This window comes from Oncorhynchus clarkii, chromosome 32 (genome assembly GCF_045791955.1).
Source record: "Oncorhynchus clarkii lewisi isolate Uvic-CL-2024 chromosome 32, UVic_Ocla_1.0, whole genome shotgun sequence".
Lineage (NCBI taxonomy): Eukaryota > Metazoa > Chordata > Actinopteri > Salmoniformes > Salmonidae > Oncorhynchus > Oncorhynchus clarkii.
The window spans coordinates 36882153-36898716 of NC_092178.1; the positions used below are offsets into that span (position 1 = coordinate 36882153).

Consider the following 16564-nt stretch of genomic DNA (forward strand, 5'->3'; position numbering starts at 1 on the left):
ATTCTAAATTCAGGTAAAACAAAATGCATGGCATTTTCAAATGCCAGGCAAGTTAAAGTGTACAAATATTTGGGTGTGGGTTGATAAGCTGAGGTTCACTGTGCATGTAGAGAACTTGAGGAAGCTCAAGCTGAAAATAGGATTTTATTACCGGCATAAGGCATGTGTTTTTCTTTTGAGGCCAGGAAGGAGCTGGTACGATGTACATTACTGTCTATTAGATAGATAGATCATTGTGATCTCTACAGCGCTGTTGGCTGGTCGTCACTGACCTTGCATAGGCTTAAACACTGGTATACACTGATTTAAGGCCATATTGGGTCAAATGCCATTCTCTGTTCTTTTTTAGTCAGGTCAGTAAATAAATATCAATTACAGTCCCATTCTGATTTGCTTCTAACAGTACCAAAAATTAGAACAGGTCATGGTAGAAATAGTTTTAGTTACTTAGCACCGTAGTCTTGGAATTCTCTCCTGAACATTTTAAAATGTGATCTAGTTTATATATATATATATATATATATATATATATATATATATATATATATATATATAAAATAGAAGAGTGTAATTGTTTTTAGGCCAGCTGTTTTTAGTCAAGATGTGTGTTTTTAATGTAAAATGTGTTGTACCGTATGTGTGTTTATAGTTTTGTTGAATGTTGTTAGTGTATGTAAGTTGTTCCCTCTGCTGCTATTGAACCTGGTCTCTCTTGGAAAAGAGATATTATCTTAATGAAAAAAACTGTAATGAAAGGTCAAATAAAAAAATATTCAATGTGCGGGCGGGACAAAATTGAGGCTATGATTAAGAAGTTGGAGCTAATGTGTCTGCATTACCAAGGACAATACACAGGTCTTTCCATTATTGATTTGTGTGCAAATGAACTCAAGCTTACAGACAACGTCAAATGGGATTAGGCAAAGCACCGGAGTTAGGTGCCCAATTATGCAGGTACTTTCCCGAAACAGATGACGAACTGGATTCGTTATCCCTTTCATGCCCTGCCTCCAGTCCACTTACCAATATCTGAACAAGAGAGCCTCATCAAAATTGCAACAAGCGGTTCGGTGAAAATTTAAATCAGAAGCCACTGCCAAATTTCTGGATTGGGCTGCGTTAAGAATATCCTGCCTTGGCAAATCGCACTGTTAAGACACTGATGCCCTTTGCAACCACGTACCTATGTGAGAGTGGATTCTCGGCCCTCACTAGCATGAACACTAAATACAGGCACAGACTGTGGAAAAAGATTTAAGACGGAGACTCTCCAATACAACATTGCAGAGTTATGTGCATCCTTTCAAGCACAACCTTCTCATTAACCTGTGGTGAGTTATTCACCATTTTCAATGAACAAATCAGGTTTTATATGTAAGACGGTTAAATAAAGAGCAAAATGATTGATTATTATTATGTGCCCTGGTCCTATAAGAGCTGTCACTTCCCACGAGCCAGGTTGTGACAAACTCACTCCATCTTATGTTTAATAAATGTATTGTCTAGTGTGTGTGTGTGTGTGTGTGTTTTGCAGGCTTACAATGACGTCAAAAAACATTATAGAGCACGCTGACCCTGGTGCTAGAAGGGGTACACAGCTGGAGGTTGAACGTTTGAAGGGGTACAGGACTAAAAGGTTTGGGAACCACTGCTATAGAAGATCTGTGGCACTGACAGTCATTAGGAGCAAGTCACAAGGAGACAATTTGCTTTCCGTTTGCTTTTCAAAGGACAGGATGAGAAGAGAAATGTGGCAGTTCAGGGCACTGATTAAACCTACACAATTGCAAAACACCAAGAAAGAAGCCGGTGAATATCAAAAAGGAGATATACATTTTATACAGCAGTCTGAACTAACCTATTGTAAAATGTAGTGAACAGCATAAAAAGTGATATCATTGAAGGAAGGCTATTAAAATAAAATAAAACATTCAAATTGGATATTAAATAGCCTCTTGTGGATTTGAGGGGCTCGTCTTCAGTGTTAATTCGTTGCTAGTGATAATTGTTTTGCTCTGACTCCCATTTCCTTTCACCTCAAGTCTGGAAGGCGAATGTCAAGCACACCCCTCGCTCCTGTTCCCATCATCCTTTACTCACTGCCCTCTACCTCTCCTTCCATCTGGATGTCCTATGAGGGCTGATGACTATCCTGGGTGACCATGTCCTTGAGTGTCTGTCCATGTTTTGTCAACCTGAAACAAAGACGCGATGTGAAAGACGCGACGTTCTATAATGCCATGGGTTGCAATGAAGCCATCTCTGTTCAATGCATTTGGGAAGGAACTGGAACACACTACTTGAACAGTAGCGGCGGTTGGACTGAACACGAGGCAGTGGCAGAGCTAAAATGGGCAAGGCGCCTCTATAGCCGTGCCAAGAGGATACTGTGTGCATACAGACAGCAGCAGAAACTGAGACGGTACCCATCTCCAGAGAACATAGTACATCAGCCCCCATAAAAATCTCCCTGCCTCTGCCATACCTCGGGCGGCAGGACCAGATATGCCAAGCAGCCAGCTGGCCAATCAGCTTGTCAGGGAACCAGCCAAAGGGCCTATCAACAACCCCAGAGAATCAGTGAGCTAATCTGCTAGCAAAATCCACCAGTCACTAGGGCGGAATCCAGATTTTCATACGGTCATACCGTTTCTGTACCATACCAGGGTATATGGTATTACTGGAAGTGCACACGAGGGACACCATTTCAAAGAAACAGTGCATTTGGAAATTATTCAGACCCCTTGACTTCTTCCACATTGTTATGTTACAGCCTTATTCTAAAAGAGATGTAATTGCCACCCCAATCTACACACAAATGTATTAAATAAAGCATTTCCATAAGTATTCAGACCCTTTAGTCAGTACTTTATTGAAGCGCCTTTGGCAGTGATTACAGCCAAGTTCTTGGGTGTGACACTACTAGCTGGGACCTTATATAGACAGGTGTGTGCCTTTCCAAATCATGTCCAAACAATTTAATTTACCACAGGTGGACTCCAATCAAGTTGTAGAAACATCAAGGCTGATCAATGGAAACAGGATGCATCGGAGCTCAATTTCTGGTCTCATAGCAAAGAGTCTGAATACTGTATGTAAATAAAAAGGTCTGTTAAATGTTTCATAAATTTGCTGGAATTTCTAAAAATCTCTTTTCACGTCATCATTAGAGAGTATTGTGTATAGATTGATGAGGGAAAACTATTGAATCCATCTTACAATAAAGCTGTAACATAAAATGTGGAAAAGGGGAAGGGGTCTGTATACTTTCCGAATGCACTGTATAATAGAAAAGCAAAAAAATAAATACAATTTTAAAAAGTGGCGGTGGGACAAAATGGCGCCGTAGAGAACACTTTCAGCGAGCTCCCGTTTCATTCATTAATTTATGTTTATATTCATTTTCTTGCCTACAATAAGTCTGGACGGCTATTTCTCAAATTTCCGACAGCAGAACTACTAAGAACTCGACCAAAACCACCACCCCTGTAGATGTTCAGGAGGAGCTAACTAAAGTTAGCGAAGCTAACATCATTGCGGATTCAGGCACAATGGACCTGGTGATTCAAAGGATGACGGATAACTAGGGATGCACAATATAGTGTAGCGGTATAACATGACGTAATGATGCCACGTACAATTTTGCCCACACAATGTCTGCTGTGTGGATCGAGCAGTCAAAAGTCAAACAGTCATTTGAAAAGGGTAAGAAAATGTCAGCGAGACAACTCAAAAGGCAAAATCCATTAAAGCCAAGATAATGGACTTCATTGCCCTTGACAATCAACCGTTCTGTCGTGAGTGATGTTGGCTTTCGCCGACTGGTCGAGCAACTGTACACACTACCAAGTGTGCTATTTTTCAGATGTTGCCCTACCGGAGTTACAGTAATAGGCCCTCATTAAGGGCCGTAAGTCATGCAACAATGTCAGGCGACTTCGTAAAATGTTATTCAAGCCCACCAGCGAAGTGCTATGTATGGTATTGTGCCCTCTGTCCAAACAATGTGACCGTGTGGAGTGGTCCTACCCATTCTTTGCTCTGACTAAATTTTGTCTAGGGGACAACTTAATAAAATGTGTTCAAGTTTTATATGATGACCCTCAGGCTGCTGTCCTTACTAATGGGCTACGGTCAAATAGCTTCTCTGCACACAGAGTTACCGGACATGGCCGCCTTTTGTCCCCTCTCCTATTTGCACTCGCTATGGAAACACTGGCTGAGGCCATCGGCGTAATGCCTGCTATACAGGGCCTGCTCATTGGTGACGTTCGTCAAAAAAATAAGCTTGTCCACTGAGGATACTCGGATATTCATCTCTAGACCCGAGACTTCAATTACATCTCTTGTTAATATTAAATTATTCAGTGAATTCTCAGGCTACAAGATTAACTTAACTAAAATCAGAGGCTGTGCCACTTGGTAGCCTTCATTCTGTACCCATTACCTCTACCCCCCCCCCCTTTCCTTTTAAAATAGTCTCCCTCAGGTTTCATGTATCTGGGTATATTTGTAGCTCCTAAATTCCAGCAAATGTACAAAGCCAATTTTGTTCCCTTGTTTGACACAACAACACAGGATATGGAGCACAGGAACTATTCTGATTTCATGGTTGGGTAGAATATCACTCTTAATGAACATTTTACCTAGACTACGTCACCCAATCCAAATGATCCCAGTCTGACTCTTCAATAAGGTAGCAAAAGATGTAATTGGCTGGCTAAGTTTCCTCATGTGGAGTAAATGACTTAAGATGGCAGTTTTGCAGCTGCCAGGCTCTGGGGGTGGGGGGGCTTGAATCTGCCTAATAGTAGGCTTTATCAGTGGTGTGCCCACCTATGTTATATTTCTGACTGGATCACAAATGACTCCTCTATTCGTTTAGACATTGAGACTTCTTCAAAATACCCCTTACAGGATCTTTTATTTTTCAGAAGTTTCAAGTCTAAAGGATCACTGCAATAACCCCATTATGCTTAACACACTAAAATCATGGACGTAAGTTCAACGTTTTTTGGGAAGGTCCAAACTAACCTCTGCTCTTACTATTGACGAAGAGATGTAGGAGGACATTTGGAGATTTACAGATATTGTTTTTGCATCCGTACCAGAGCAATCCAGTTCTTCCAGGTCTTCGAAAGCCAAGTCAACAAACAGATTACCGACCATTTCGAATCTCACCATACCTTCTCCGCTGTGCAATCTGGTTTCAGAGCTGGTCATGGGTGCACCTCAGCCACGCGCAAGGTCCTAAACGATATCTTAACCACCATCGATAAGAAACATTACTGTGCAGCCGTATTCATTGATCTGGCCAAGGCTTTCGACTCTGTCAATCACCACATCCTCATCGGCAGACTCAACAGCCTTGGTTTCTCAAATGATTGCCTCGCCTGGTTCACCAACTACTTATCTGATAGAGTTCAGTGTGTCAAATCGGAGGGTCTGCTGTCCGGACCTCTGGCAGTCTCTATGGGGGTGTCACAGGGTTCAATTCTTGGACCGACTCTCTTCTCTGTATACATCAATGATGTCGCTCTTGCTGCTGGTGAGTCTCTGATCCACCTCTACGCAGACAACACCATTCTATACTTCCGGCCCTTCTTTGGACACTGTTAACAACCCTCCAGGCAAGCTTCAATGCCATACAACTCTCCTTCCGTGGCATCCAATTGCTTTTAAATACAAGTAAAACTAAATGCATGCTCTTCAACCGATCGCTACCTGCACCTGCCCGCCTGTCCAACATCACTACTCTGGACGGCTCTGACTTGGAATACGTGGACAACTACAAATGCTTAGGTGTCTGGTTAGACTGTAGGCTCTCCTTCCAGACCCATATCAGGCATCTCCAATCCAAAGTTAAATCTAGAATTGGCTTCCTATTTCGCAACAAAGCATCATTCACTCATGCTGCCAAACATACCCTTGTAAAACTGACCATCCTACCAATCCTCGACTTCGGCGATGTCATTTACAAAATGGCCTCCAATACCCTGCTCAACAAATTGGATGCAGTCTATCACAGTGCAATCCGTTTTGTCACCAAAGCCCCATATACTACCCACCATTGCGACCTGTACGCTCTCGTTGGCTGGCCCTCGCTTCATACTCGTCGCCAAACCCACTGGCTCCATGTCATCTACAAGACCCTGCTAGGTAACGTCCCCCCTTATCTCAGCTCGCTGGTCACCATAGCATCTCCCACCTGTAGCACACGCTCCAGCAGGTATATCATATCTCTCTGGTCAACCCCAAAACCAATTATTTATTTGGCCGCCTCTCCTTCCAGTTCTCTGCTGCCAATGACTGGAACGAACTACAAAAATCTCTGAAACTGGAAACACTTATCTCCCTATAATTTAGCCCAAACAACTACCTCTTTCCCTACCGTATTTAATTATTTAGCTCCTTTGCACCCCATTATTTTTATTTCTACTTTGCACATTCTTCCACTGCAAATCTACCATTCCAGTGTTTTACTTGCTATATTGTATTTACTGTGCCACCATGGCCTTTTTTTGCCTTTACCTCCCATCTCACCTCATTTGCTCACATCGTATATAGACTTGTTTATACTGTATTATTGACTGTATGTTTGTTTTACGCCATGTGTAACTCTGTGTCGTTGTATGTGTCCAACTGCTTTGCTTTATCTTGGCCAGGTCACAATTGTAAATGAGAACTTGTTCTCAACTTGCCTACCTGGTTAAATAAAGGTGAAATAAATAAAAAATAAAATAAAAATACACAGATTGCATATAACCCCAAATCACAGACTTGCTTTCAGACCCTCTTCCTCCTCACCTCAGTGTTTTAAATATAAGACTGATATAGGCACCCTAACACATTGTTTACAGTCATGTTCCAAATTTTTTAAAGATACTGGTCTAGTGTTCTGGATTTTTTTTGGGGGGGGGGGGGGGTTCTTTACTGTCAGGTCACCCTAGTAGACATTCTACGTCTATGGGTAAAAGGAGGCTTTACATCATCCTTACTTTTGCAGCGAGGAAAAACATCCTCTTACAGCGGATTAGTGAGAGGGTCCGCTCTATTAAAGATTGGCATAAGATACTATTTGAATGGGTGCCACTGGAATATCTGACATGTACATTGAATTCTAAAACAGATCGGTTCTACGAAGTATGGGAACCTTCTCTAAATGATAAGAAGCTGATTTATCAGCTATTATGTTGCAAGGATTTTCTTGGAACGTATAGTGTAATTCTGAAACAGATCACCACAGTTCTGTGTTGGACCTAACTTCTTTATTTGAACTGAGCTTGTTTAATTTCTGTCTGTATGTTCATTTAAAATGTATGTATTGAGAGATGCAATGACGGGGATGGGACGAGAATGGCGGGGAGAGGAAGATTGTATACATGCATGCGGGTGTGTGTTGTTTCTTTTTGCTCTGTCATCTCAATATGGGTGAAAACTGTGAAATTCCAATAAAGAAATAAAAATACTGTTACAAAAAACAATTGTGACGCACAAAACAATTTAGACAACATGGATCTTGATCCAAGAGGGGATAGAATGGTACCCAGACAAGAGTCTTTAGCCAGCATTCCACTCCGTGTCATTGCTGAAAGGCAAGTCTCTTTGGCAATCTCAATGTTCAATATGCAGCTGGATTTGCGGCAGAGTAGCTCATTGGTTGTTGGAAATAACATTATTAACAGCGTGGAGCCTCAAAGAGAGGCAAGTTTCATTTTGAGGCTTAAAAGCCAAGCAAAAGAGAGGTTGTGGTTGGAATTGCAATATTTAGATGTAACCTGGTAACTTGACACGGACTGGTTTAGTCTGGACAAAAAAAAGGCTTGCCTAGCAATATTTGCATACTCTTTGTGAATGAAAGATAGCCGTGAGGGTTATCAAATCAGGATCAACTCCTCAAGCTCATTAATGATAGAAATGTTCATATTTGAAGATGGCAGAAAATCCAGTCACTTTGCAATGACAAGGAGTGGAATGTTAGCTAAAGATACTGGTACTTCGGCTAGAATGTCTTTGCTGTAACCAAGAAGCTTGACATCTAGCCACTAAGCTAGCAAGTTGGCAAACCAAATGCAAAGCTATAGCCCTGAGCTGGATATCATTTGACACATCTTAGATTTCTTATAGTTACGGTGGCGGTTTTTGCCCCCAACCCAAAAACAGTATTGAAAATCATACCGTCAGTATTTCGGAGAGAAAACATGGCCTAACCTTCACAATAATCCTTGCATTCACAGTCCGTTGATCAACCTTAAAACTCAAAACAGCAGCCTAAGGCCTTCCACTAGCAAGTTTGTAAGAAGTTACAGAATAGCTGTAGGCTAATATGAAAATGGATGAAAGACTGAAACAAAACACGCTTAAGCGCTCAGCTTTTTTAACTTCTCAGCCAAGATAGATTAAACACTTGATCTTATTAAAAGCAGCTCTGCTCTAACTAGGCAACCCCATCGGCCTTCCAAGAAATTCAATATTAATCTTATAACTTCAGAAAATAACTCCCACTGGATTCCCAGCCCAATGAAGAAAAAAAGTAAAAATTCTAAAACATATGCCAATTAGTTTTTTGGACAATTGATTTTCTTTGACCCCTCCACTACCTCCTCCAGCCTGGTTGAATGGCTGTAGACAACTTTTTTTTCTCTGCTTCCTTCCCCCTCGCTCCATGAAGGTGCGCTCTCCCACAGCAAAACTGCTGACTCTTGTCAGTGAGTGAAGGTGCCCTTCTGCCCCCACCGACCGATGGCTGTCAGAACTTCTAGCACAATCAGGCCTCCGCCCATCAAGTCCATCCCAGAAAGATGAGCAATATCCCGGATAAAAACGCATTTTTTTTTTTTTTAAAAGCTGTTGTGGACGTCAAATCCACCGCAAGGTTAATTATTCAGCACTGCGAGAATACTAACCATCCTCTCAGGGAGCAACGGGAGAATGAAATCCTATCACCTGGCAACGAGGGACTTGCGTTTTTGTTGTACATCAGCAGATTAGGCCCCTTAGATTCTGACCATCATTCATGCCCTAGATTCTTGCAGTTTCTCTTCACCGGGATGTAAAGGCCAAAGCGAGGTGGAGGCAAAAGTTGAAGCGTAACATTGACAAGCCAGGCGTGCACTCACACTACCGAAACTAAGCAATCATTCTGAGAGGATCTCACCTAGGACGGCATATCGGCCAGGACCTGATCTTAATTTATAGACAAAATCAGAAGAGATTCCATATCAAAATGATACCATGCCAGGTTGGAGAGGATTGGCCCATTGTCCATTTGACACAACATTAGAACATAGGCCTCAGAGCCAGAACCTTGGTTGACTGCTGTTGAATAATTAATGAAGTCAGACACATCCAACCTTCAAAGACATTTTTTTTTTTGCCGAAGTGCCATAGCCTACAGCGCTCAACAGCGCGCATCTAGCAATGAGCTGCTCAAGCATCAAAAAGGACAGATGGAAAGAGAGGTAGAACATTTAAATAGACAAAGTTAGCAAAACAATTGCTTATAAAGCCCCCTTTTACATCAGCAGATGTCACAAAGTGCTATACAGAAACCCAGCCTAATCATTAGCAAACACTCCAGCTATTAGGTAAAGTAGATCTACATAAAAATTAAAAATAAAATCTGAAAATGACTGTAGGTCTATTTAAAATGGTTTTGGAAGTAATTCAACATTTTCGTTATGGTCTTCAACCATAACCGTCAGTTACACTGTTATTGAATTACGTCACAGCCCTGTAGTCTTCCTACCTGTGGGTAGGAAGACTACACACACACAGAGACAGAGAGAGCGGGAGAAAGAACTGACCGGGGAGCACAGCAATTGTGAGCCGTTTAAAATGGCAGTTAAAAGTCCAGCAAGTGTGTGTAGTCGGAGGGAGAAGATGTAAAAGAAAAACAAGCCTGGGGATTTCTTGGCAGAATACTCCCATACATGTTTTGCAAGCGATACGTTTTATCCCATTGCACTAGGTCAGTAACCCCCCCCAACCGCATAAATTAACCCGAACAGCCGCACAGAGACCTCAAAGTCTACGGCTTCATCTCCCTCACCCCATGATGCTGGTCTTCTCCAGGCTGACACTGATATTTAAGGCCACTTGTGCTTAGAGATAAGCAATCAATCAGATTAACAAATACTTCAGCGCACAGTTGTCCTCCATCGCGGCGAAATTGCATGGCAGCTGGGCTGTTGACAGGAAGAGGCTCTCGTTAGGCAGCCTCCGCAGCACACTTTCAGAATCACACCATTAGATACGCCTATGTATATTTAAATTTGTATAGCAATGGGGGGGAACGTCAGCGATTGCCAATTCCGTGCAATTAACTCAACCACAACCCCCATCCCGGCTGTGCATAGCGTCGACCATCCTCATGAACTGCAATGAGGGTCGTATGGATGGGAGGACCTTGTTGCCGTCCGTAGCCAAGAACGACTCCACAAAACCCGTTCTAACACTATTCGCATTCGTAACAAAAATAAAAACAGCAAGAGGCTTACGCAATGAGACAGAAGTTGAGGTAGAAATCAACAAAAACAGGAATGCATGTGCTTTGTAGTGAGTTGCCAGATTCCGCAGTGTATATGTGAATGGAATAACCCAAAAACAAATGTTTATATGCCAGCAGAGCTTTTTGTGTTCCCCGATGGCTCCCCTGAGCTCTAAGCTCCTTCCTGCCAGCTCAGCGCCTACGCGTGCTGCCACAACCGCATACGTCAGCAAATTCTCCTCACCCAACGCCCCTGCCCATGGGTACATGGAGGTTAATTATGAGCCTAGTATCAAGGGCCATGATTGAAGACAATAGGAGAATAAAGTGGTGTATTTGGGTGTGTGATATGAATTTGGTTATGCCTGGGACTGGAGTCTAACGGAAGCCAGAACAGCGCCTTTGGCATTGGAAATGTGCTTCACAGAAACACACAGCGATCTCACAAAGCTGTCCGTCTTCAATTCAGGAGTGTCAATACAAGTCCAATAAAAGGTTCCTTTTCACATGTCAATTCAATGATCATCAGGATGAATCTGTGATTTTTATTCGATGAATCACTTCCAAGAGGTTGGGTAGAGTGACCCAATGCGAAGAACACTAAAGATTCTGAAGCGGTAAAGATTCTTTCAACATGAGCACTCACTATCCAGTGTTTAAATGACGCTTTTAATCACACACACAAAAAAAAAAAAAAATCTCCTTGGTTAATTACCCATTTCTTGAGGTATATGCAATTCTGGCCTCTGGCTGCATTTGATGATGTAGGCTAAACTCAACTGGAACTCAAGAGCCACAGCTCCGGTAGGCCCAAATTCATTGCCGGGCATCAAATCAAGCCTCCTGCCCTGTGCTCCAAACAATGCATTATAGGGATTCTGAACATTTGTTGTACAAAGTTTGCCACCCACTGCAGTTAAATCGGGCACTGCATATTTCATTACCTGTTGGACAGATGGCTGCGGCGGAGATGCTGCAGGGAATAAAACGTAGGTTTTGGGATACTCTTCAGCCAAGCCTCTATTAGATGCATCTATCAGAATCAGATCCTCACCACATAACGCATTAGAGTAACTGTTCACGGGGAGTTGCACTCTCCCTGCTTCAAGCAATTTGCTTTTATACATGTGCGATGGGGGGGGGGGGGGGGGGGGGGACACATTGATGACTAAGCCAATAATGAGATCGAATAGCTTGACGAAACAACTACATTTGGCATATTGTCTGCTGCCGAGGGGGACCTTGAAAACAGGTTCTATCTAGACAGCTCAGAGGCCATTCAAATTGCATGCTACATTTGTATAAAGAAAATGTTGTGCGTTAGGCTGTGTCATATAAGAAACATGTGAGCACCGGGGTGCATCTTTATTTATGACTTATGATGCAATGGGGGATCACTAAACACCGTCAACGGAGTGATTTAGAGGACATCTGAAAAGTAGCATCGCTGTTGGCCTTTGTCGCATATTTCAAAGAGAAAAGGTAGATAGAAGGGTGATCTAAAGGCTACTCTTTGTAATACCAATTATCACTGATGACTTCTGCAGCTCTCACTGCAGCTGGCCTATACACCAACACGAGATTGCTAGAGAGCTCAGAAAGCATTGCTTCAGTTTAATCCACCTATGAGATCTTCATTCTGGAGGCTAATGAAAGGGTAAAGCTGTGGCCTAAGGCCCGAGTGATTCACCCATATAATCTGGGCACATCTGTCCTGGCAATAGAGGTGTCATTTCCCCAAAAAAGGGTGTGTTGGCCATCGCTTGGACTGCAACCTTGTGGTTTGAGTTTCAGTAAGCTCAATGACGCGCTTGCAATCCCTTCAGTCAGTCAATGCAGCATCTTGACAAGTGAGATGTGCTGTAATTGTTTAAATGATCCAAGGGATGTTTTGGCAGCTGCAATCAATAAAAACATGACACAAGCTTCTAGACGAAACATGACACTGATTGACGTGGCCTGGTGTTTGAAAACGGTAGCCTATGGACCAGATAAGGCAAATAAAATTGACTATACTATATCTGAAATAACCTGGTCTTAGAGAGCAGGGATGAAGATAACATTCTTGTCATGCCACTCACTGTTCCATCACAAACAATGTTTGCATATTTCAATATTAGCTTGGCACACTGCTGACAAATCCAATCTCCGCATTCCGTTCTCGCTGTCGAGTAAAATGCTCTTGGTGATGTATCGATCACAAGCATTTGGATGCTACATTTTTTTTTTAAATAAATATATATATTTTTTTTTTAACAGAACAAGGCTCAACACAAACTTGATGTCATGCAAGAGAATTGATTTGAGGAAAACTCTGAATGAACCCTCTAAGAATAGCAAGAGTGTTACAAAAAAGCTGCTGCTTCAAATAAGACATCCGGAAGAGCTTGATAGATGGGTTAATAATCTTCCCACCGTCCTCAGGTTACCTAGTAAACCACACAGCTAGCTAACCATTTACCATGGAGAGGCTGGGGAACCATGTGACCACCCAAGGTAGTCCGTCAGGCAGCATATCAGACATATGCCAAAACAATGCAATCCTGTTACATTGGACTTGTCCCAAATGGCACCCTTTTCCCGATATAGTGCACTACTTTTGACTAGGGCCCATAGGGTGTTATTCGGGGCTCACCACAATTCTGCATTGAGTCTCCTTGCAATTTTGCTGAGGAATTCCTCTGGAGCTATACTTGAAGGTACTTGATACAGACAACACACATAGGTCTAGGCAAAGTCTGGTACTTAGTGTGGGGAGAGGAATAATGGTAGTTGTGTGAAAAGTGCAACATTAGCCCAGGATCTACCAATTATCCTTGCTTGTTAACCTAGCATGCAGGCAAATACCCATAGACTCCAAGTCACTGTCCTTACATTGGCTTGCGAAACTACCTCTAACTTCCTTCATACTGGACACAGACAAAAATGGTATCCACAAGTGCATCTGACTCTAGGGAAGTAAATACAGGGCTCATCGCCAAAATCCCTTTAAAAGAGAAGTGCACACTAACACTGTCTAGGCAGTGTAACGTGCACTTCCTCTAAGGTAATGAATGCATTAACTCAGATGTTTCACTTCAGTAGGGGCATTATTGCACAATCATGTACACTACTAACCAATACTTAATGGTGCCACTACAGTAACAACAGTGTGGGTTATTAGCCAATACTCAACATGAAATAAAAGCACATCAGCTGTGGTTTTTGAATGGGACACTGCAATGCTGATCAAAAAAAATGGCAGGGCAGGCAGCCGTTTGGACAGATAGGATTATTCTGCTATTGTGTGTAGAGATACAAAGAACAAACCGAGGGGAGACACCCCCTGGCTTCCGGGTTTTAATCCTGCGGTCATAAAATGTGTCACGTTAACTTGATTTGTATTATAAATTGGCAGTGCCCACATATTCAAGCTGGCCAGTGGCCACATATTCATGTTAGGAGGCCAATAAAATTGTAAAGAGCTGTACTTGCATGAATATGATAAAGTATCGATAATTACCACAAACGTCGGATGTTTGAGGCTATAAATAAAACTAAAAACCTGAGAAGCAAATCAACATAGTTGGCAATGTTGTACCCAAAGTGAGAAGTGGCACTGATTGTCCTCTTGGAGCCACGATAACCTCGACTTTGACTAGGATACCCGACTTTGATGAGTGAGTGAATAAAATAATGAGTGAATGAATGACAAGAAAAATAAAGTTCTAGGCCTATTCCTCATGAGGAAATGTCCAGGAAGTTCTGACTTCAGGACATTGCTTGCCTAGCTAATTCAGCTGGCTAACAATCTGTCAGCTTATTCATAATACTGAGCAAATTGTTGATTTGCAGGTTGTCCCGTGTTAGCTATATAACGTTAGCTGGTTCGTTATTAGCTAGCTCATCATTTTTCAAAGACGGTCCGGGGGAAAGCAGGGAAAGTTTTACAACCGGGAAGTTGTGCGCCATGAAAGTTGGCTACAAAAACAACATTATGAGGTCAGGGAGACACAGATCACGAGACATTACCATACAGTCAATGAAGCTAGGCATCAACCCATCTAGAACAGCAGCAAACATGACTCCGCTTCTGGCTAGCGATCCTATTGACTAACGCAACCAACGTTAGCTTTGGCTCGCTAGCTAATACTGCAGTTCGCTAACGTTACTTACCATGGATCGAACTCGTGGATGATGCTCTCGAACCGGATCACTGCAAAAAGTCTAGAACTGAAGCCTGCCAACCAGGCCAGAAAAAGAATAGTAAACGAGAGTAAGGACTGCCACCCCGCTGGCTGTGCCAGTCCGCCAGAGAGGCCTCCTTTCCCCCCTCCACCCACGGCGTTGGGTCGGCTGTTACCATGCACCGATCCTCCGGCATTCGGAGACGCTTTGTGCTTGCCGTCCGTGGCTGTGTGCTGCTCCGCCATATTCTGCGTGGTTTGCGGCATCGGTCGCGTTTGAAAGAGTAGTGAGCACCCTCCTGTCACGCTCCCCTTTCTCCCGCTATTCCCGTACAGCGCCCAAGGCTTTTTGACGTGGTTTAGTCTCCTTATCGTCACTGTGTCCACCGGCTTTTTTTTATTCACATTCGTCAGTGACAACCACCATTACATCGCACACGCTCTTGTAAAATGTAATCAGATGGGAGGGAATGGGCGGGACAATAGAAAACCCTGACAGCCTCTCACAGAACGACAGGTACAACAAGGCGGATCCAAAGACTGCTGAGCGGTTGGATATTCAAAAACCAATCCCGCGCAAGTACTATGATAACAGACCGATTTCATTACCAATGGAATATCAGAACCTACGTAAGAACGTTGAAAACCCTGGAAATGTATTATTATTTTTTTTTATTATTCATAATACAAAAATCAACTTACATTGTTACATCAAACACGTCTAACAAAAAAAAACACAGGTATTAACAAGAAAATACTCAAACATACAAAAAATATATAAATAAAATCATTTAAAAATAAACAATTTTAGTGCAATTGTATTCACTCCGAAAAAAACGAATTCAAATGATTCAGGAAGGTTTTAATATAGTTGTTATTTACTAGGGATAATATCTTAACAAGATAATTCAATTCAATCAAAACAAATGTGTAATTTTGGGATAGAATTTTGGAATTGTTGTTTATGTATGAAGTATTTGGCAACAATAATTTTAAAAAATCACAAACATGGAACCATGGAAATGTATTTTTTTTATTTTATTAAACAGCGAAACATAAACAGAACAGACAGAGGGATTCCACAAAAAAATAAGAGAACAAAAAAGACAAAAACAAAAAATCCACATTATATCAATTCAAATACAGACATGTAAGAGAATACATTTTTTTTGCATTTTGTTTTGTATACTTTTTAATGACTCTAAATAGTTGTCCAAATCAGATTTTAAAAAATAAGAAAAGGGGCCTTTTCTTCATAAATTTTGATTTGTGTATGATAATTTTTCCTAATAAAATTAAGAGATTTATGACATACTCACGTTCAATTGCGGAATCAGTGTGGTATATGTCAAACTTAGAATTGGCAAAGGTTGTACGCATTTTGTGGCCAAGATATTATAGTTTTACCTCAGTCCAGAACACTTCACTATGTAAACAATGAAATAATAAATGTTCAATAGATTCAGTTTCTAGTTCACAAAAACTGCATTCACTGGTAACGTCAGGTATATATTTAGAAAACAAGCCATTACACGAATAGAATCTATGGATAATCTTAAAGGAGATCTCCTTTACTTTATTGATCACCATAAATGTGTGTGGAGTGAGCCAAGCATGGCGCCAGTTTACATCAAACGATGAAGCCCAACAAAATATCAAAGAGGGAATAGACTTCCTGTAGAAAATATCCCTTAATAAACGATTGTTGAATTTCGTATCTAGTAGACCTATGCCATTCACCTGGATATCGCTTACAATAGGAGATATTCCAAAATATGCATTATTCTGAAGTGAAGTTTTTATCCCACTTATAGGATAGGTTAGGTTAAAAGGTATGGAATGGGTTGTCTTGTCTTGTAGACAAGAGAGAGACCGTAAGATTGTGAAGGTGAATCATTTTTAATGTGAA

At 41.7% G+C, this 16564-nt stretch overlaps 1 protein-coding gene across 1 annotated transcript in view; it reads right to left on the minus strand.

Annotated features, from left to right (window-relative positions):
* The window catches only part of LOC139391580 (dolichyl-diphosphooligosaccharide--protein glycosyltransferase subunit STT3B-like), a 95209-nt gene extending 80082 nt beyond the window's left edge, over window positions 1–15127 (minus strand). Inside the window, exon 1 of the mRNA XM_071138943.1 lies at window positions 14645–15127. Coding sequence (XP_070995044.1) covers window positions 14645–14922 — 278 coding nt within the window. The 5' untranslated portion in view covers window positions 14923–15127. The remainder of the gene's footprint in view (window positions 1–14644) is intronic.
* Between the last annotated feature and the right edge of the window lie 1437 nt (window positions 15128–16564).